Source organism: Zingiber officinale, chromosome 10A (assembly GCF_018446385.1).
Source record: "Zingiber officinale cultivar Zhangliang chromosome 10A, Zo_v1.1, whole genome shotgun sequence".
Lineage (NCBI taxonomy): Eukaryota > Viridiplantae > Streptophyta > Magnoliopsida > Zingiberales > Zingiberaceae > Zingiber > Zingiber officinale.
Window position 1 is genome coordinate 18,149,740 of NC_056004.1, and position 22,459 is coordinate 18,172,198.

A 22,459-nucleotide genomic window follows, 5' to 3' on the forward strand; every position below is an offset into this window, starting at 1 on the left:
GAACTTTTGTGGGAGAAGAAGAAAACTAAAAATAAGGTTGGCAAATGGCAATGGCATGATGAGCTGCAGCAGTTTTGTCTGTAGTAATGTGTACACTAAGGCAAGGTAATTAAGGTGATGCCGGGCACCTGTTTGTTCTTTTCCCTCGAGTATAATAATGGCGGTCTACTATGCTATCACTCTGGGCTGTGTATGTGACAGACGGATTATTTGGCAGATTTCGGACGACCAGCCCACAAAAATTCAACACCTCCTTTTTCTTCTGAGGGTCTTGCTGTCTTGTGACTCATTCCCTATCCTCCTTCCCCGTTCAGTGGTTCTCTCAACTTTCCCTCCACTGGTAGCATCTCCCTCCCCTTGAAGGGGCAAAGAGAGGGAATAGGAGGGGGGAGGGTGAGAGTGAGATCTGAGACAAGGGGGGAAGGTTACCACTAAGCATGGTAGTCCAGAACTCACCGCATTCCATAGGAGTCTTTTTGCTGCTGGCCTTTCTCCTTCGAGTAGCACAATGTGGTGTAACCTATGACAGGAAGGCCATCATCATCAATGGGCAGAGGAGGATCCTCATCTCTGGTTCCATTCACTACCCTAGGAGTACGCCTGAGGCAAGTTCTCCTCTCGGCCTCTACCTATCTTTAGCTTTTGTTTTATGACTAAAAGGAGAAATTTTGGGGTGAATTTGGGTGGACATTGTTGTTTTGGTGGCTCAGATGTGGGAAGAACTCGTTCAGAAAGCGAAGGATGGAGGCTTGGATGTTATACAGACCTATGTCTTCTGGAATGGACACGAGCCTTCACCGGGCGCTGTAATCCATGACCTTTCTTTTCCAGTTCTATAGTTTTCGTTTTGTTTTTCTGCTATTAGCGTTTGCTGATGTCTCCTGGACTGATTGATTTGTATTCTTTCGCAGTACAATTTTGAGGGCAGGTATGATTTGCTGAGGTTTGTCAAGACAGTCCAGAGAGCGGGGCTGTATGTGCACCTTCGAATCGGGCCTTATGTCTGTGCAGAGTGGAATTTTGGGTATCACTACGACTCTGGAAGAGTTGTTTCTTTGATTTCGCTTGTAACCTATTCATGATATGTTCACTTCTTCCTTATTGTTGTTTCTCCATTTGTTTAGAGGATTTCCAGTCTGGTTAAAGTATGTTCCAGGAATCAGCTTCAGAACAGATAATGAGCCCTTCAAGGTCCTTTCTTCACTATAACCTCCAGTGAATTTTGAATGTCTTTCTATGGTGACTCTGAATGCTTCCACAATTCAAAATAAAGGGTTGCTATTTTATTTGCTTTTGAAGTATGACAATATTTGCAGATGGCTATGCAAGGTTTTACACAAAAAATTGTTGAGATGATGAAGAGTGAATCACTTTTTGCCTCCCAGGGTGGTCCAATCATACTTTCACAGGCATGTACCTTGCAGTTAACGAAAGGCTGCTAGATTTTCTCTAGTGCCTTGCATGTTCTGTTTCTTACATGTTTCTGCTCCTCTATCTTCTAGGAGGAGATTAGAATGATCTTTTTGTTGCCATTTTCTGATCATAAGTTCATTGGGTGCAGATTGAGAATGAGTATGGGCCTGAAAGTAGAGCATTTGGGTCTGCTGGCCAGTCATATGTGAATTGGGCTGCTGAAATGGCTCTTGGGTTAAATACAGGTGTACCATGGGTCATGTGCAAGGAGGATGATGCCCCAGATCCAATGGTGGGTAGTTTTTAATCAAGCAAATATAAATTTGTTTTTTTGCCATGTATTTCTTGTGTTTTATTCACTTTCTGAATGTACTGATTTGTTGTCAGCCCGTGTTGTGGATTTATTTCTGGCAAATATATTTCGTCTATCATCTGTTTTATTTGCCATCTTCTTGATTAAATTTCGGGAACAAATTCAGGTTGCTGTTTTGCTTTGTCATAAGTCTCCCATGCAGTCACGATTTGGTTCCCTTAACTTAGACAGAGCTTCATTGACTTCATTATTTTGACTATATTCTTTAAAATAGGAACCAGAAATATGATTCAGTTTTACAAACCAAGTAATCAATTCTAGGAACAATTCTCTGACTTGATACATTAGCTCCTGATTTTATTGGTAAGTTTGAACTTCAGACATGTTTGTAATGTTCTAGATTCAAAATCTTAAGCGAAAAAGTTGCAATGGATAATCAATTTCTTCATAAAATAATTGATGATACATCTCTCAACTCCTACTTCCTGATTGTTTTGTCTTACCTTTTATTTAGAATTTTTAATCACACATTTCTCAAAAACAATGAATGTGGAGCATTGTAGTTGATTTAACTTAGATGATTACCTTTTATTGTTTTGACACTTTCATCCTCATAGACGTGATAGAAATTTCTTCTCCTTTTTCTTGTCCTGATTCTATTATCTATAATTTCTGAATATCTTTTTACACATTGCTACAGATAAATACATGTAATGGCTTCTACTGTGATACTTTTACTCCAAATAGGCCTTATAAGCCTCTAATGTGGACTGAAGCTTGGAGTGGATGGTATGTTACTTTAGAAAATTGTAGCTGTCGTGTTATCCCAATATTTTACACAAATCTAATAAAAAGTTCTAATAGTGTTTGGTTTTTGCAGAATATATGTGTTAAGTTTTCGGATTAATATTATCACATATATTGCTGCTAAACCCTATCCACAAAGACACAATTGCAGGAGCTAATTGTAAAAGTTATCTTCTCTCCGTATGATCACCACAGGTTTACAGAGTTTGGGGGAGCTATCCATCATCGACCAGTTGAAGATCTGGCATTCTCTGTGGCACGCTTTATACAAAAGGGTGGCTCATTCATCAACTATTACATGGTTAGACTATCGCACATTTAAAATTGCCTTTTTGTTTTGGCATGTCTGGGTATCTTCAAGAATACTTCATTTGACACATTTTTTGCTTCTAAATAAAGTATCATGGAGGAACTAACTTTGGGCGCACAGCTGGAGGGCCCTTTGTCACAACCAGCTATGATTATGATGCTCCAATTGATGAATATGGTATTTCTCATTCTATTTGCAACTTTGGTCTTCCACTTCCAGTCTGCTGCGTCTTCTACGTTCAATGAGAGATATACTTGGATAATATTTACATAATGATTTTGACACACTTCACTTTATTTGTATTATTTAGCTTGAAGATCAAGAAAACAATTCATCATCTCTGATTATGGCCCAGTGGACAAAACAGACTAAAGCTTTTCTTTTTGGGTTTTGATAAGTTATGGTTTTCTGAGGCTATAAAAAATTGAACTAGAACTCCTTATTGGTAAATATCGACTAAGACCTTATCGCTGTTAACTGAAATGGCATATTCTTATTTATCTGATAATTGTACATATTTGATAGATAGCCATTCATGACAAATGAGATCTGACTTTTGAATAATGTCAGTTAACTAAATCTATAAACTGATAACAGAATAAAATTTCAAACTTGGCCAAATGACCTGGTTGTACATGGATTCCAGGTATTAGAATCTTAGTTGAGTTCACTCTATGATACATGAACTATCATTTATGATGCTGCAAGATGGCATTCAAGAATTTGCTCAAGCTTGAAAGCTGCACAGACTAATTTTATTCCTAAGCAACTAGTTAACGTTTTCTTTTTGATCTATAAGTTCACTTTAAATTCATGGGACGAGACCATGATAAGTTGGCACGTCACAAGTCACAAATGAAAAAAGAACTAAACTTGCATCATTGTGGTTAACCCAAAATATGAATGTCAGATTTCTTGTTGAAAACCTGAAGTATTTTTGTTTATTTTGCATGACAAATTCTCAGGACTGATCAGAGAACCTAAATATGGACATCTTAAGGAGCTCCACAGAGTCATTAAAATGTGTGAACAAGCTCTTGTTTCAGTTGACCCAACTGTTACTTTTTTGGGAAGTCTTCAGCAGGTATGTTGAATTTCTCTTTAGCACAAGGCCAACCTCTTATTTATTTGAGGGTGCTACTGAATTTGGATATGTTATTTTCATTGTGCCGTAGGCTCATGTGTTTAGCTCCCAACCCGGAGTTTGTGTAGCTTTCCTTGCAAACTACAATCCAAAGTCTTTTGCCAGGGTAATGTTCAATAACAAGCACTATAACGTACCACCTTGGTCAATCAGCATTTTGCCTGACTGCAGAAATGTGGTGTTCAACACTGCTATGGTAAGTGGATTAGCTATAAGTTCCTAGACTCTTTTACCAGATGATGTTGGAAGGTTTTGGTGAGCTAGGTCTTTATAATTTTACGCATAGAAGTAGACAGTAGTTTTAATCCAATGACTTTACTCACATTTATGAATCGAAGCCTTTATTTCTATTAAAGTGTGGTTGTAAATCAGTGAATTTTATGGCACTGTTTCTGCAAATCATTTTTTTCTTTCTTTCCATAGGTTGGTGTTCAAACATCTCAAATGGAAATGTATCCAACTAAGTCACAATCATTCATGTGGGAGCGGTACGATGAGGAAGTTGCTTCTTTGGAAGAAACTTCATTGATCACCGCAACTGGGTTGTTAGAGCAGATAAATATTACCAGAGATACATCTTGATTATTTATGGTACATTACTAGGTATGATCTTTACCAACTGTCATCCCTATCCTAATTACACATTTGGGCATGCATTATGTAATTTTTGAATCTTTTTCAGTGTGCAATCACATGTATGGTATATTTCCTATTGATATTAGAATCCATTTCAAGAATAAATTTTACCATGCTAAACAGATGAATCTATATATTATTATTATTATTTTTTCAGTGTTAATATCAATCCAACTGAAGGATTTTTAAGAAGTGGTGAGCTTCCTGTACTTACCGTCCAATCAGCTGGTCATGCGTTACATATTTTTATTAATGGACAACTCTCAGGTATATTAACATTTTGTGTGTTTTTAGAAGTATTAATCAATTGGTGAAGTTAAGAATTAAATAACATTTTCATGGCAGGTTCTGCTTATGGGGCCAGGGAAGATAGGAGGATCAAATTTTCTGGCAGTGTCAATCTTCGTGGTGGAAATAACAAAGTTGCATTGCTAAGTGTAGCTGTTGGATTACCAGTGAGTTATTTTTTATCATTACTTTCCTCAACTTCAGAGTTTCACTACCTAAAAATGCACTACCAATGCTGAGCTTTTAGAAATCTTCTGCTGTTGTATTTTGAAGAATTCGGGCATCCATTATGAGTTGTGGAGCACAGGAGTCCTTGGTCCAGTGGTGTTACACGGGCTTAATGAAGGAAGTAGAGATTTGACATGGAATGAATGGTCATACCAGGTTTATTTACTCCACAATTTTCAAATGATTACATTCACATTCTAGTGTCAGTGCAGCAAAAGTAAACTTTTCTTTTCTTGCATTTGTAGGTTGGACTAAAAGGAGAAGCTATGAACCTAAACTCTTTGCAGGGTGATGCTTCGGTTGAATGGATGCCAGGTTCATTAGTAGTTCAAAACCAGCTGCCCTTGTCATGGTATAGGGTATGATCAAAATCTGACTCTGGCTCACAAGCTTGCAATTGCAATGTTTTTTTGCACCTGTTTGATCTAGTAACATTTTTTCAGGCATATTTTGATGCCCCTGATGGGAATGAACCATTGGCTTTGGATATGGGTAGTATGGGGAAGGGGCAAGTCTGGATAAACGGGCAAAGTATTGGAAGATACTGGACTGCTTTAGCACCAAATGGATATTGCAATTCATGCAGTTATGCAGGATCATATCGAGCACCAAAATGTCAGAGTGGTTGCGGCCAACCAACTCAACGATGGTAACTTTGGCAAGAGTTGTACTATTTGGTTTCAACAATAAATATATTGAAATTCTTCAAGTAATAATCTAGCTTTAATTCAATATTGAAATTCTTCAAGTGATAATGCAACTGTAGTTCATTGTTGTTCGACAGATCAAAATACAAGGAACTCATACTGTTAAACCCTTTCTTTGAGTTTACTTGAGCAATAAAGGCAAAGAGTCAACAAGATTCATAATTCTTTCGTTTTGTTTTGATGCGATTGACTTGTGTTTGTGCCTCTGCCAATAAATGATTTTACTCGAAGTCCCTACTTTATTGTCACATAGCAAAATCTGTCTGGTCTTTTAGTAGAAGTGTCTAATAAATGAAAAACCAATGGTAGACCTTTGTCAAACAAAGGATACATTCACAATTTCTTTTAGTTTTTATAGAATTATAGAACTAAACTAGGTTCTAGTGATCATTTCAAAATGGTAGTAACTATTATTTGATTCCCAAAAGGATGAGCTTTGTTGATTTTCAGGTACCATGTGCCACGTTCCTGGTTACAGGCTACAAGAAATCTACTTGTAGTGTTCGAAGAACTTGGAGGCGATACAATAAAAATCTCATTAGTGAAGAGATCTGTTTCTACCGTTTGTGCTGATGTTTCTGAATTGCATCCCACACTGAAGAATTGGAAAATTGAGAGCTATGGTCAACCTGAAGAGCACCATGAACCAAAGGTCCATCTGCAATGTGCCCCAGGACAATCTATATCAGAAATCATATTTGCCAGCTTTGGGACACCCCTCGGAACATGTCAAAATTTTCAACAGGGACCATGTCATTCACCAAATTCCTATGCCATCCTTGCAAAGGTTCCTATGCTTCTCATTTATCTCTCTCTTCTTTGATATGCATGCTTATTCTTCTATACACGTATATTTGAGTTCATATTGTTGCAGCCCCTTATATAATTGACAGTAATTAGCTACATCACAATGTGCATAATGTTGGACATGTCTTTCTTCTTTGACGTGCAACTTCAACTTCAAGAGATCTCTTTGCTTCAACAACGATCTCTGCTTCACACTTTGAGATTTAACTGGATGTGGCTTTGATAGACAAATTTCTATAAACTAACTTTTATAAGAATATCTTGTGACCTTAGAGAACACATACTTGAGATGTTTATTGCATCCTCTTTTCCTAAAACACCACCACAATCCTTTGTTAAATAACATGTGTACATTGACCTAATAAACACTAGTATACTACAGAAGAATGGGAAAACTACATCTATCTAGACTTATAGTTATTTACTGATGTATGAGTTGAATTATGTTTGCATCAAGTTTTTTTTAACATTTGCATCTCTTTTGAACATATTAACTATTGAGCAGAGTTTTCTTTGGTCTGCTTTACTCCTTGCATTACTTGTTATATTTTAAAGTTTAATTCATTCAACTACTAGTCTATCATATGGTTGAATACATATGGTTATTGTTTAGTCCTTCCTGTATATATGTTTCTTGAGAGGATACAACTATCTTTCTGCATATCACCTATTATACCTGACTGATGTTCCATTTGAACAGAGCTGCATTGGGCAGGAGAAATGCGTGGTCGACATCTCCAACGCCAACTTCGGTGGGGATCCCTGCCCAAATATCACCAAAAGAGTTGCAGTGGAAGCTAGATGCTCTGCTGTTGCTCCCTCAATACCTTGAGCATCATAAATTACCAATGCAGGAATTCTTGTTTTGCTTCCCCAGAATTCCAAGAAAAAAAAAATCCAGCGCAAGTGTAAAGTGTTTGGTTTTGCTGTGTTCTAGTTTCATGTAGAAGATTAGGATTGAGCAATTCCTCTAATTCTTCTCCCAGGACTATTACGATCTGGTCCTCCAGCATGCAATCCCAAATTAGAGCATGCCAGAATGGAGAGCGAGAGGAAAGCAAATCTATTAGTTGTTTGCTTTCGATGATCACTTATTCACGTTCTTATTGTATCGAAGTTGCCATTTATACATTTATTTTCTTTTGTGATTGTATTTGTATGATTTCAGTTTTAGTTTCTGATCTATATATTCTTTTCTCTAATTCTATTTCTTTAATAACATATGCGAAAAAAAGTGAGACATAAGTAATTCAAGTACTTCATAATTGAAACTTAAGTAAAAACAAATTTCGAATGATTAGACGAAACTATTATTATTGCATTTTGTTTACGAACACTATATTTGTTTTGTGCAGATGTTATTCTCATAAAACTTTAATCTCAATATAATTATTATTTAATAAACTATTTACAAGATCTATTCATCACATTAAATTTATTGAGTTTCCGAGTAAAAATCATGTTTAAATCTTTTCAATGTGTTAGCGTGTTCCACAAGCGAAATGATGAATCGGAAGAACGATCTCCTTTACGGGATCTTTGCGTCCTTCATCCATCAATCAAAGTTTTACTGCCAAATAACCATTTTAAGAAATCCAGCTGTGCCCTATATCTGATTGAGCAAACCCGTTTCACTCGTGCTTCCTCTTCTCTTAGTCTTAAATCTAAGCATGCCGCTAGACGTACCGAGTCCAGGTGGCAAAACTAGGAGGCCACGGTTCTACAAAGTTCTGGAGAACGGATCCTCTGCGCCCGCGTCCCCTGTGCCCTCTGCACCCGTCACTACACGACAAAAAAAAACACGTGCTTAGCGCAAAAAAAAATAATAATAATAATATTTGCCGCGACAATTCGCCGTGACAATTTGCCGCGACAACGCACTGATCGGTCTGTAGACCGATCAGGAGGTAACCTGATCGGTCTAAAGACCGATCAGTAATGGCTTTCTCGAATCTTCTGCTCTCAATTCCTCCTTTCCATCGCTTGGGTCAGCGTGCGTGTCCACGGATACCACTCCCTGAAACAAAAAGGCATCAGTTGGCCTGCGGTTTCTGGCCATCGTTCACAGGTTCCAACCAAAACCATGGGGCTCCTCACTCGCTATATACCCATCACCACCTCACTCTGCAAACCTCACTGAAAGCACCAGGAAGAGAAAGAAGAAGAAGAAGTTGATCTCCTTGCAGTCATGGGTCGCCGAGCACAAGCTCACAAGCATCGGTAGCCATCACCTTCCCTTGCTCCATCACTCTGTTTTCCGGTTCGACGCCGAACTGATCAACTAATCCCGTAGAGTTTGTGTTTGTAATGAATCAAGGTGCTGTTTGGGCTTCGGCGCTGGGGACGTCGATGGCGGTGGGAGAAGAGGGCTTTTTTTTTTTTTTTTGCGCTAAGCACGTGTTTTTTTTTGTCGTGTAGTGACGGGCGCAGAGGGCGCAGGGGACGCGGGCGCAGAAGATCCGTTCTCAAAGTTCTGTGCCCTGATTCTTTGCGGAAGCTGGTAAGTGTGTTCTTATCGATTCTCAGTTTGACCTCTTCTACAAAGTTAAAAACACCTAGCAGAAATCTATCTGAGACCAAGTTTTCAATTTTTGCAGGCAATCCCCCGTGATTTCATGAAGTACATCGAAACGAAAATGGAGTTTAGAAAGGCCATCTTGATAAGTCCCCTCGTCAAGCTCTGGCACATCGTCATTGAGCGACCAGATAAATCTAACACCATGTTCTTTGGCAGTGGCTGGGAAAAATTCGTGCAGGCACACAGTCTGGGAAATGGCAAAATGGTCGGTTTTCGTTACGAAGGCAATATGGTCTTCACAGTCAAGGTATCCCTCTGTGGCAACTGTCGTGCACGGTCCAGTAATACTAATACTGCCAGTGTGCCTCAGAGTGCTCTGCCTGAGCAAACTGTGGCACCTTCGTCTGCACGGCACAGTAGCACTGCTCGTGTGCATAACAGTTCTCGGCATGAGCAAATGGTACCGGCACCTTCATCTTCGCGTGTTCCGAGTGATTCTGAGGAATCAATGACTGGAACAAAGAGGAGGAGAACACTCAATACAGCAGCACAGGATGAATTGCCAAATACAAGGGGATGCAGCCAGGCGAGCGAGCCAAATCTCAAGTGGGAAGTGGTAGTTACAACTCGTTCGTTAGGAAGCCTTGTGAGTTTCCAACTGGCATTTATCTATCTCGTTGGATTCTTGAATTGATCGATGGTGTTTATATGTTGCAGAATATCCCGAAAAGATTTACGTGCTTGGATCAGTTCTCGAGGGAGAAAGGTGAGGTTAGCGTGACAGATAGTAGAGGAAGAAAATGGCCGATCCGGCTCACCCACAGGACTGAGAGTGCATTAGGGAGAGGATTGCGTCTGATGGCGCAGGAGAACAACGTGGAAGAAGGTGATGTGTGCATCTTTGAGGTTACCTCTGATAAACTAATCCGACTCCAGGTCGAGAAAAAACCCCAGCGTAAGAAATTCTGATCCAATGCGTGACGAACTAGTCGATGAACTTTGAACTAGTGGATGAATTTTTGTTGTGTATATGCCGCCTTGTTCTTTGGCTTGTCCCATAGTCAGTTTTTTGCTTTGAAGCCACTAAACTGGTTGATGAACTTTTGTTGTTTGCAAGTTTCTTTGAACCTTTTATAAGCTAGTTACCTCGGTGGATGTACAATAAATCTTAAGGAAAATATCACTTTATGCTTTTGTGCCTGTAATTTATCTTGAAAAAAAATTATGAAATTTTGTCCTCTTTTTGTTGGCATCGTGTTGCTCATCTAAAATGGTACGAAAATGTAAATCTTGAAAGATAAAAGCAGTATAATTTATTAAAAGAAAATGGATTTTTATTTCCACTGTTTATTAGAAATGGACAGGACGGTAAATGAGAGTCAAGTTTTACCGTGTTTTGATACGTTAGTTAAATTGAGTCTAAAATTTTAGAGGATCTAAGTTTGTTTGATAATTAAATTGTGTCTAAAATTTTAGAGGATCTAAGTTTGTTTGATAAGGTAGATAAATTGAGTCTAAAATTTTAGAGGATCTAAATTTGTTTGATAAGATAATTAATTTGGGTCTAAATGAATTAAGTTATTGAAATGAATATTTAAATTTGATGGATCGGAAGTTATTTAAAAAGCATTCATGTGAATAATCCCATTGAGGTGGCAGTCAGGAGGGCTGAGCTGATTCATGAATCCATATGACCTCGTCTACAAGGGCCGGCCCTGACTTTTCGGGGTCCTTGGGCGAAAAGAAAAAAAGGACCTCTATAGGAAAAAAAAAATATACTAACATACAATCTGAATAAGTTTAATAAGAAAACTTGAAAATTAATATATTTTATTTAAAATATGATAAACTCCATACAAAATATATTTCTCAAGATTCTTCAAAAAGTACAACACCGTACAAAATATATTTCTTAAGTTTCTTCAAAAAGTGTAATATCTATAAATACAAAAAAAATATATGAAATAATCATTGAAAAAAATCTATATCTTCTAGCATTTTGAGAAGTAAAATCATCAATAAGATTTTCAAAATCAAATTTTTCTAGCGCCTCATTTTCGATATATAAAATTGTCAAGCTATTTATATGCAAATCATTATCATCATCTTCTCTCAATTCTTCTTGCTCATTCGTTGCATGCTTATAATCATCATTTTCTCTCAATTCTTCTCATTCATTGATTGTATTATCATTTAGTTCTTCTTAATTACTCAATTGCTGCTCATTTGTTGTATGATCATTTAGTTCTTCATGACTTTTTTCTTGTAATTCATCAATTGAATCTTCAATTGAAGAGTTAACTTTAAAAAACTTACAAAGAATACATTTGTGCATTGGCGGAGGCAGGGGGGCGCGAGGGGGTGCGGAAGCACCCCCTTGCTTTTGGAGAAAAAAATAAAAAATTAATTATAATTTAAAATAAAGGACATAATTGTAATTTTTAAAAATTATTGGACTTTTTCATAAAAATGTCATTAAAAGCACTTTTTCTCTCCTTTCTCAGTTTCGATTCTTTTCTCGCTGCCGCAACTTTATTTTCTTTTCAGCCGCCGAACCTTTTTTTCCCTAAGTTAATCCTTCTTCTTTAAACCAAAAACCTTAATCGCACTGAGAGATTTCATTATTTCTCCCTGGTCTCCTCAAACCATTGTCCTCATCTTTGTCGCCTCTTCACTTCATCGACGCCTCACGCCAGTGACGCCACTACTGTTCACGGTTCGCCTATTTCGTCGACGCCGCTACCAGCCTGCCATTGTCGACGCCGCTACCACTGTGCTCCGCCGGTGATTCTCCACAACAAGCAAAATCTCTTCAATTTTAGGTGAATCTTGTTCCTTATTTCATCTAATTTCTAATTTCATAATTTATACTTGGTAGTACATTAATTTATTATGTTGATTGCATAAATTAATAATTTTGAGAAATTGACATAGGTTATGGAGAAATTTTTAAAATGAAGTATTGAGTCTTCTAAGAATTCTATGGAAGAAAATAGTAAGAAAAAATATTCTCGTGTTGAATTCAACCCGGATGATGTTGTTAGTGACCCAGGGCTACGCAAACCAATAAATGAATTTGATGTTTCTATTAGAGATCAGATTTGAAGAGAATATTTGATTAGAGGACCTTGTCAACCATTTGGTCATAGTTATCTCCAAAGACAATTTGGTAAAGAGCATAGAAGTTTCCAAGTTGCTTGGTTTAAAAAATTTTCATGGTTAGAGTACAGCATATCAAAAGATGCAGCTTTTTGTTTTTGGTGTTATCTCTTTAAAAAATCTCATAGAGGATGTCGAGTTGGAGATGAGACATTTACTAATTCAGGGATGACTAATTGGAGAAAAGCAACGAAAGTATTTAATAAGCATGTTGGTGGTGTAGCTTGTGCTCACAATGATGCAAGAACACAATTTGAGGCTTTTCAAAATCAACGACAAAGTGTGTCACATTTGCTACAAACACAGGGGCGTGGAATGGAAGTTGCATATCACACTCTATTAATATTTATTTTATAGCAAGAAAATTTTTTTAGTCTCTTCTTTGAGCACCCTTCTAAATTTTTGTCTGGATCCGCCACTGCATTTGTGAGTTTTAATAATCTGTTCCACTCTTTTTTTTTGTTTATTTTCTGACTCCAAGGTTGATATTTCTTTGAAAACATATTTGTACTACTAATTTCAAGTGTAAAAATAAAACACATAAAACCAGCAATAAAGCTAACAATGAAATAAACACAAGTAGTGAAAATAATAGTTGAAGAACAATAAAACTTGGTTTATACTTAAAGCAATCGATATAATATATTCTATGATGATTAAAATTGAGATGATTTATTTTAACTCTTTCAAATCTATAAGAAAAATCATAAAACATTGGCTCCAATACAATATTAAAAATCAATATTGAATATTGACAATAAGAAACTTACGTTGTAAGTTTATATATTGATGAATGATAATATTGATGAAACTAAAATTTCAATTAGAGAATAAACTTTTCTAATTTAATTTAAAGAGATTTAAAGGAGAAGAAAGGAGAAAATTAGCGTTCATGATTCATACTTTACTCTTTAAAAATTTATGACTTCTGTAAATAAATTAATAAAGAAAGAGTTGTACAAATAATAAAATCTTGGAAAGAGAAAAAATGATCATTTACCTTCCTTCTTTTTTTCTATTAATCCAATAAAATTTTTTGGAAGATTTTTATTAAAACATTCTAATTATATATAATATATATTATATATGTATATCAAATTTGGGGCCCCCTAAAATTTGGGGGTCCTTGGCCGTCGCCCTCGGTGACATACCTCAGGGTCGACCCTGTCGTCTACTAGTAGTTGCCTTGATACCGACACTCTCAAACCAGCCGTCTCCAAGCCTCCTCGTGACTCAATGGCATCTCCGACTCTATGATGCTTGCACCCTTGGGCAGTCCTTCTCTAAATCACCTCTTGATTTGACGGCGTCCTCCGACTTCGAGGTGCTCCTAATCCTGGACGTCTGTCTCCAAGCGGCCTCCTGACTTAGTGGCATCCGTGACTCCATGACGCTCCCAAAGCCGTCAGTCTCCAAGCCACCTTCAGACTCAGCAACGCCCCCAACTATTTGATATTCTCAATCCCGGGTCGTCCTTCACTCTGAATTGTTAGGATACTTAGGAGTTAGAGAGAGGCAAGGCCGGCTCAAGGCATAGGCCATTAAGACCTATGCCTAGGGCCCTTCTTATATTGGGGCCCATAAATTTTACATATATATATACCTATATAAATTAAATATGAATATTAATTTAAAAACATATGAGTTTGGATATTAAATATTTAAAATTATGTCTAAAATAAATTTTAGTCGAGATTTATTTTCATCAGTAATTTTAATTTTTTACTAGTTAAATTATATTTGGTCAAAAATTTTAAATTTTTTAAAGATTAAATCTAGATTTTTTTAAAAAAATTTTACTCGTGTTATATTTAATTGATAATTTTAATTTTTTTACTATTAAAATTAGATTTGTTTAGTAATTTTTTTATTTTTTAATTAAAAGTTAATTAGTAATTTTAAAATTTTTACTGATTAAACTTTAATTTATTAATCAAAATTAAATTTTGTTAATAAATTAAAAAAAATTATTGGTTATACTTAATTAATAATTTTTTATAAAAATATTTTTAAAAGTCAAAAGTATATTTAATATTACAATATTATTTTTTCTTAAATTTTATTTTTCTTTCACTATTTTTTCAATAATTCACCATCGATATTTTCTAACTAAATATTTTTGGCTAAATAAATTTTATTAATAATTTATTAAAGTTAAAATTGATCAAAAGACAGTTTAGTTCATGAAACTCCCGTCAATACGGGATTCTGAGGAAGAGTTTATTATACGCTGTGTCGAAACTTTCCTTTCTCGAAGTTAAAAATGATTGATAATTTTTAAAAAAAATTGTAATTAAAATGTATATTAAAAGTATTACAATAATTTATTTCTTGATTCTAAATTAGTTAATATAAAATATTTTTTATTTTTTAATTTTTACTAATAATAAAAAAGTGAGGTTTTATATAAGATAAAGTTATTGCTATGTGAGTTAATTGGTCACTGCTTCTAATTGTATAAATAATCATTAGCAATATATGAAATAATCCTTTAAAATTTTTCTAATAAAATTAAATATCGCCCCCGAGACATGGTTGAATTGGCTAATACGGGATAGATATTGTTACAATGGGAAAGGTATCGAATCTCGGCAAAGCCAAGAAAAATGCCCTACTTGTAGTGGCCAACTGCAGTTTGGTCGTAGGGTTGGTCGTGTTGGGCTGCTAGGGTGGCAAATTCCACCTTTTACTACAAGTAACGAAATTAAATGTTTCTAATAATATTTATTTAAAAAATATTAATTTTTTTCGCCTAGGGCCTCAAGAATGGTTGGGACGGCCCTGGAGAGAGGGGTGAGGGTTAATAGTTCGTTTCATTTCTTTAAACTTGATTTATAGAGAAAACTATAAGTGAAAAAATTTCACAATGCTAACGTTTGAATTTTACTTAGTATTCACCTCCTTAAGGTGATTAATCCAAGAGTTCACTTCTCATTTACAGCTAGATTATGAAAATCTCATTCCTAGAGCTAGAAAAGTCTCGAACAAACTCAAGCACGATAATACAACAAGAAATATAATAAGAAACACAAATAAGATTACAGATGAAATCAAAAATGATTTTACAATAATAAACCTTACTTTATTTGCTATTTTCTTGCTTTAGTTAGCCTCTTAATGCTTAGAAAGTGCAGTAGCACTTATCGCCAAAACCTCAAATCGGCATTGAAGAAATTCCACAAAAACTCCTTTTCTAAAGTTCCTTCGACACCTCCTAATCGATTGACTTACCCCTAATCGATTGTCACATTAGCTCGACCATTCAAAACTTGCAAAATGACTCTTTTTACCCCGTCTAATTGATTAGTGAGTTACACCAATTGTTTCGGCAGCTTCTAATCTATTGATTCAATCAATTCATAAACTTTTTGTTCTTGCGAAAGCACTCCAATCGATTGGAGCAATTGAATTGATTAAACCAATTGATTCAGCAATATTCTGTTCTCAGGAAAACACTCCAATCGATTGTCTCAATCGATTTGACTTGACCAATCGATTTCAGCTTTCACTGTACTTTAAAAAGCTTCCAATTGATTAGCCTAATTGATTGGCCTAGGATTAATTGATTGTCAAACCCTAAACTCTGAACCTGAGTTTAAGGTTCCTTTGCCCAATCCTAAATCAACCGTGACTTATTGGCACTTCTCGTTGCCTAGCATCTAGTTAACTTTGATCTGCTAGGGTTTCTTCACCAAGTGTCCGATCTTCCTTGACCCACTTGGACTTTTCCTTATCAACTTCCTGTTGGACTTCCAATCATTAAGTGTCCCGTCAACGTTCGATCCACTTAGACTTTCTCACAAAGTATCTGATCATCCTTGATTTACTTAGATTTTCTTCTCGTTGAACTTCCCTTGCCTAACCTCCAATTAGGACTAGTTACTCGGAAGACTTCTCACCCTTGGCTAACATCTAGTTAGGATTAGTCACTCGGTATACTTCTCACTCTTGCCTAACCTCATTTAGGGTTTTTCGTTACCTAACTTCTAGTTAGGACTTTCTCAATCAAATATCTGGTCCTCCATTGACCTATTTGACTTCTCTATCGCATATTGTCAAACATCGAAACTCAAGCTCAGACCACCCGAAGCTTAGTCAAACTAATCTACCTTGACCTAAGGATGATTGCACCAACAATCTCCCTCTTTTTGATGTTTAACACTATGATTAAATTAAGCTAACCCATATTAGTCCAACTTCCTTCTTCATCTCATGCCAAAGTATAAATGAGGGTTTCCTAACTTAAACTCTATATTCTTCCCCTATGAAACACATCAAAAATCTTCTCTCAAGATTCATCTAACCATGCCAATGAAAGTTCCCTACCTTCCATTGTTTCAATTCCTCTTATCACAATAAAGGTTTGCATACTTTTATGGATGTCTATGCTCAACCTTGCATACATCCATCTATAAATCTATAGATCTATTTTCTTATCCAAATCATGCCTTTAAAGCTTACCTCCCTTTAAAACATGCTCTAACTTCTATCATTGCACCATCAATGATTTGAAGTTTCTAAACCTTTAGAAAATCTCAAAATTTGAGTCAAGATCATGTTAAGAAATTCAACCTTAAATATAAACTCCCTTCTTAACTCTATATGTTGGAGCAATCCCAATGGTCCGCGGGACCATGTGTTTTGGTGTTTGGGCAAAGGGTTTAAGTTAGGTTCACCCTTGTATTTGATATGTGTATTTGAGTTGTGCAGGTTTGCAGGATACACATATGACTCAGGTTGATGGCTTCGGGTCCGGTGAAGGATGGAGCATCCGAGGGACCGTGGACAAGGCAGCAAGGACAAGGGCCGAGGGAAGCGACTTCGAGGCATACGCGAAGGATGGCATTGGGTACGAGCCGCGGGCTTGAATGCATCCGAGGGACGAGAGCCAAAGGAAGTAGGCTTGAAGGCAAAAGGTCAAAGCTGCAAAGGAAGAATCAAGTGAGTCATAAGGGTGAGGGTACGAGTGCACGAGAGATTGTACTCGGAGTAAAATCCTAGTTTTTAGGGTTTTACTGTAGCAGTACTGTAGCGTTACTGTAGCGATACTGTAGCAGTACTGTAGCAGTCGACTGCATGTTTTAGCAGTCGATTGGTGCAGTCGACTGGCATCGAACAGAATGTGTGGAATCGAGCCGTTGGGATGTAACGGTCGAATTTCCACAGAAGGCAGTCGACTGCATGTTTTAGCAGTCGACTGGTAGGCGGGGTTTTCCAACCCGTGGCCTATAAAACCAAAGCTTGGGAGCTTGGTTTGAGTTGACGAAATTAGTGGTGGGTAACCTCTAATTAGTAGTCAACTAGTGCCCTAGCAATCCAAGTGCTCTTGATCGAGTTGTGGTGAGGTTTCTCCACCGACAAGGAGGATTGTGCTAGCCGGAGTTTCCGGGGATTAATCCACCGACGGATTGAGGGATCGTCCACCTTACGGACAGCCGTGGAGTAGGAGCTTTATCTCCGAACCACGTAAATCGACGTGTGTTGGTTTGTTTGCTCTTTCTTATTCTTGTCTTTAGTTTAGCTTGTTTGTTTTGTATTTCCGCTGCGCAAGCTAACATCGTAGGAGAAGCGAGTATTTGGGGGCGCCGTCTATCCAACCCCCCTTCAAGCCGGCCACCGATCCCCTACACTATAGTCCCCTTTAACAATTCCTTTGTCATTTTTATCAAAAAAATATTATAAACCTCTTCTGAACCCACTGGAAGAGGGAATCTAATACAAGTATGAAAAATAAGAAAGTGTAACACCTACACTTTTCTTTTGCAAGTATGAAAGATGTACAAGAATATTAAATCGTTACCAACACTTTAGAAATGTAGAATTTGATCGGACTTGTGTCATGATGTCTGTCTGTCCGCAACAGTCGGATATCTCATAGCAGTAGCCCAGCAGAAGAGTGTAGTCGAAGCAGTAGAAGAGTCGTTGAAGATCGTAATTAAGTTCGGTCTTGAAAGCTGCTCAAACATTTCTTTTAAAGAGTGTACCTCATTGGAGGCGTCTCCAATCTTAAGTTTAATCCCTTAAATTCCAATTGTGGTAAACATCGTAGACTTCAGCTTCTATCCACTCGAGGCTATAGATATAATCAACATTAAGAATTTTAAAGTTTTCTATAGATTTCAACAGACAACTAAGCTTAAGATGTTTGACTGCCTCATCTTGAATCTACTATTAAACTCTTCAATTTGAAAAATATATTGTAGTAATAAATATATCAAATCGATAGTGGTGCTCAATTGTGATGAGTTATTTTGTTGATAATAACGACCTATAGCAAATTTATAATAAGTTTACATGTGAGGTATCTCAAAGTCATATTTGGCACAAACTTTTTTCACATAATTAAGTAGAAGAATAAATCTTTCTTCTCTCAAAGTATGAAGCTAAATTTTAGTAGTTGAAACATAGTCCATTATATTTAAAATATCTAGATATTTTCTCTTGCAATGCTTGACAAATCAGATTTGTAATCCCCAAGTGTAATATGAATATAAAATCAAAACTTTATCATAATCAACATACCATTAACTTCACCACATATGTAGTTAGAAGATCTATATATCATCCATCATAATTTTTAATATGATAATCACATAGCTATACATATCAATTATATTACAAATTAAGTCAAAATTAAAATTCCAATATTATATTTACTAGTAGCTAGCAAATATGCACAACTTCAATTCTTTGAGCAAAATATAACTCCACATGGTATTTAGTATATGTGTTAATGAGATTATAAATAAAATTTAATTTTAAAAAAATAGCCAAATGAATATTTCTTTTTCATTTTCAGTCAGCAATTTAATTAAAGTTGATAAAAAATAATATAAAATATACAGGAACAATCTTTGTATAAAAGAGTCTCATATATCTTGTTAACACCCTCATATATATAATTTGTCGGATATACAAGTTATAACGATCAGAATATCATCCATTTTCTTCTTACGTGTTAAAGTAGTTATTATGTATTAATTAAATTAAAAAATAAAACGCAAATAAATCAACTCGTTGAACACGAAGCAAGAGTGGTCAATTAAAATTTGATAGGATTCAAATTAAATCGAACGGATAAGTATAAAGATTACTGATTTAAATTTGAATAGCCGAATCAAATATATAGGTTAAAAAGGATATTTTTAAAAACATTCTCTGTCCTCTTTCTACCCTCCACGTACGCGCAGCAGCCCACCGCCTCGCGTCGGCCGACTTCCACGCGCCAGCGACTCCACCCGACACGTCTCTCTAATTTTTTCTGCCTTCTTATCTTCTTCTACTTGACTGTTTTTTCACCGGCAGAAATGGGTAGCTCCGCCTCTGAGTAAAGTGCAGGACTGAATTCTTAGAATCGACGCATCTACCTTCTCTTGTGTTTCTTCTCTTAGTCCGGAATCTTCTTCTCCGAAATTCAATCATGTCGGTAGAAATGAGCCAACCTGGCAAAATTACGAGGCCACAGTTCTTCATACTTTTGTGCCCTGTTTCTTTGCAAAAGCTGGTAAATGTCTTAGTTCTTATCGATTCGCAGTTTGAACTCAATTCTTCTACAAAGTTGAAACAAGCTAGCAAGAAATCTATATGATACCAAGTTTTCAATTTTTGCAGACAATTCCTCATGATTTCATGAAGTACATTGAAACGAACAGGACACTTAGAAAGGCCATCTTGTTAAGTCCCCTCGTCAAGTTTTGGCATGTCGTCGTCGAGCGACACGATAAATCCAGCACCATGTCTTTTGGTCGAGGATGGTCCAAGTTCGTTGAGGAACACAATCTGCAAGAGGGTAACATGGTCACATTTAGGTATGAAGGAAATATGTTGTTCGCCGTCAAGATATTCCTCGAAAACGGCTGTCGTCGGTACACTAACACTGCTAGTGTCCCTAAGCGTGCTCTGTACGAGCAAACATCGGCATCTTCGTCTTCGTGTGTTCCGAGTGATGATTCCGCGAGTAATTGAATAATTATGACGTATCCGTCTTTTCTGCCTTTGTTTATTTTCTCTTTGAAAGTTCATAATTTACGTCGTTTAGATTCTGAGGAATCAATGACCGGAGCAAATACGAGGAAGAGAACGCTCGAGACAGAAGCACAAGATGAATTGCCAAATACAAGAGAATACAGCCAGGCGAGCGAGTCAATTCTCAAGTGGGAAGTGGTAGTTACATCTCGTCTCCTTTCGTCAGGAAGGATTGTGAGTTTCCAACTAGTATCTATCTATTTATCTACATGTCATTGGATTCAATTGATGGTGTTTATATGTTGCAGAATATCCCGAAAAGATTAATGTGTTTGGATCAGTTCTCGAGGGAGAAAGGTGAGGTTATCGTGACTGACCGTAGAGGAAGAAAATGGCCGATCCGGCTCACCCACAGGACTGAGAGTGGGTTAGGGAGAGGATGGCGTTTGCTGGCTCAGGAGAACAACGTAGAAGAAGGTGATGTCTGCATCTTTGAGTTTGTCTCTGATAAATTAATCCGAGTCCAGGTCGAGAAAAAACGCTAGCATGTGATGCGTGACGAATTAGTTGGTGAACTTTTGTTGTGTATATGCCGCCTTGTACTTTGGCTTGTCCCATGCCACACTTCTGCTTTGAAGCCACTGGTCGATGAACTTTTGTTGTTTGCAAATTTTAAGAGCTAGTTTGGTAGATGTACAGTATATCCTAAAGAAAATATCATTTGCTTACGTGACTGGTTTGCGTATTGGAGAAAAATTATGAAATTTTGTCCATTAAGCATGTAAATATTGAAGGATAAAAGGAGTATAATTTATTAAAAAATGGATTTCTATTCTGACTTTTTAATTAGAAATGTTTGATGGAAATAATCATATTGTTTGTCTTTAGCTACATAATGTTTACTGGTCCGCAAATTAACAATAATCTCATGACCTATTTTAACCCAAAAAAAAGAAGATATTTTTAACTAACAATAATAGAAAAGAAGAAATTACTAATAAATATAAAAAATTATATTATTATATATTTTAGAGCAGGAGCATAAATATTTTCAAAATAGTGAATATTTGATTAACACTTAAATGTCTCAAAGTAGTGAATATTTGATTAACTGAACGAAACAAATTAATTGAACTGATGTTTTTTTTAATAAATCGAATCAAATTAATTGAATTCAACTGATTTTTTTTAATAAATTGAATTTAAATTTTTTATTTTGATAAAAATTAAATAAATTGAACTGAATTTTTGATAAAATCAAACTAAACAAATTGATTTTTTTTTAAAAAAAATATTTGACTTAATAAAAAATAAGTTTGATCTAAGATTAGGATCTAAAAATTTGATCTATTCAGTTAACTAAATACGAAATTTCAGAACTAAATTCGAATCGAATTAATTGATTTTTTTTTAAAAATAAATTTATGAATTAATCGATTTTTTTTTTAAATAAATTTCTAAATAAACCAAACTAAATTTTTAAATTCGATCGATTTGATCGATTTATTCAGTTTAATCAAATTTTTGTTCACCCCTAATTTTTATATGTTTATTATCACAATTTAAAAAAATCAAGTTACATTCTTAATAATTGGGGTTGAATTTATTTCAAAATTTAAGAGAATTTTTAGTTAAAATTTTTCAATCTGAATCCGAATCGAATTAATCAGTTTTTTTTAAAAAATAAATTTCTGAATAAATCAAATTAAAATTTTAAATTCGATCAATTTAATCAATTTGTTCGATTTAACCGAATTTTTACTCTCCCTAGCTCTTATATGTTTATTATCATATTTTAAAAAAATCAAGTTACATTCTTAATAATTCGGGTTGAATTTATTTCAAAATTTAAGAGGACTTTTAGTTAAAATTTGTCAATCTGAATATAATGTTATTACTTTAAATGATTTCTAATCCGGTCCAAGAGTCGAGACGATGAGTGCTAAGGACGTGGTGCTCCAGTTGATCGTGCATGGACTTCATGCTAGAGGAACCTGCAACCACAGCAACGTCAGTGCTGAGTCAGGGAGGGGTTCCCGATGATAGCCCTCCGATGCTCAAGTTAGTCTCCGGTGATGGGCAAGCAAAGAAGCGGAGTAATAGTAACAATGTGGCTACAGTAAAAATTAGCATACCTCCGTTAAAGCTTGGGGCCCTTTATATA

The 22,459-nt window shown here is 35.9% G+C and overlaps 2 protein-coding genes and 1 pseudogene across 4 annotated transcripts; all 3 read left to right on the plus strand.

Moving 5' to 3' along the window:
* The first annotated feature begins 239 nt into the window (after positions 1–239).
* LOC122027402 lies at positions 240–7,840 on the plus strand (annotated as a pseudogene).
* Positions 7,841–8,525: 685 nt separating this feature from the next.
* On the plus strand, positions 8,526–10,409 carry LOC122026314 (putative B3 domain-containing protein Os04g0346900). 3 transcript variants are annotated; one of them, XM_042584983.1, is made up of 5 exons: positions 8,526–8,873; positions 9,072–9,153; positions 9,251–9,478; positions 9,542–9,817; positions 9,889–10,409. In XM_042584983.1, the coding sequence occupies exons 1-5, from the start codon at positions 8,842–8,844 to the stop codon at positions 10,138–10,140; spliced, it is 870 nt and encodes a 289-aa protein (XP_042440917.1). In that variant the 5' UTR covers positions 8,526–8,841; the 3' UTR covers positions 10,141–10,409. The 3 variants fall into 3 exon arrangements, with proteins under 3 accessions (XP_042440917.1, XP_042440915.1, XP_042440916.1); XM_042584981.1 differs by having other exon boundaries at positions 9,251–9,817; XM_042584982.1 differs by having other exon boundaries at positions 9,251–9,787.
* Positions 10,410–19,633: 9,224 nt separating this feature from the next.
* On the plus strand, positions 19,634–21,023 carry LOC122027830 (putative B3 domain-containing protein Os04g0346900). Its single transcript, XM_042586844.1, has 4 exons — positions 19,634–19,834; positions 19,942–20,287; positions 20,369–20,529; positions 20,604–21,023. The coding sequence occupies exons 1-4, from the start codon at positions 19,751–19,753 to the stop codon at positions 20,838–20,840; spliced, it is 828 nt and encodes a 275-aa protein (XP_042442778.1). The 5' UTR covers positions 19,634–19,750; the 3' UTR covers positions 20,841–21,023.
* Positions 21,024–22,459: the final 1,436 nt, after the last annotated feature.

Coding starts and splice junctions, on each gene's coding strand:
- LOC122026314 (XM_042584981.1), top strand. CDS start 8,842: ATGGGTCGCCGAGCACAAGCTCACAAGCATCG. Junction 8,874..9,071: donor GCACAAGCTCACAAGCATCG/GTAGCCATCACC, acceptor TTTGTCGTGTAG/TGACGGGCGCAGAGGGCGCA. Junction 9,154..9,250: donor CTGATTCTTTGCGGAAGCTG/GTAAGTGTGTTC, acceptor CAATTTTTGCAG/GCAATCCCCCGTGATTTCAT.
- LOC122027830 (XM_042586844.1), top strand. CDS start 19,751: ATGTCGGTAGAAATGAGCCAACCTGGCAAAATTACGAGGCCACAGTTC. Junction 19,835..19,941: donor CTGTTTCTTTGCAAAAGCTG/GTAAATGTCTTA, acceptor CAATTTTTGCAG/ACAATTCCTCATGATTTCAT. Junction 20,530..20,603: donor TCCTTTCGTCAGGAAGGATT/GTGAGTTTCCAA, acceptor TATATGTTGCAG/AATATCCCGAAAAGATTAAT.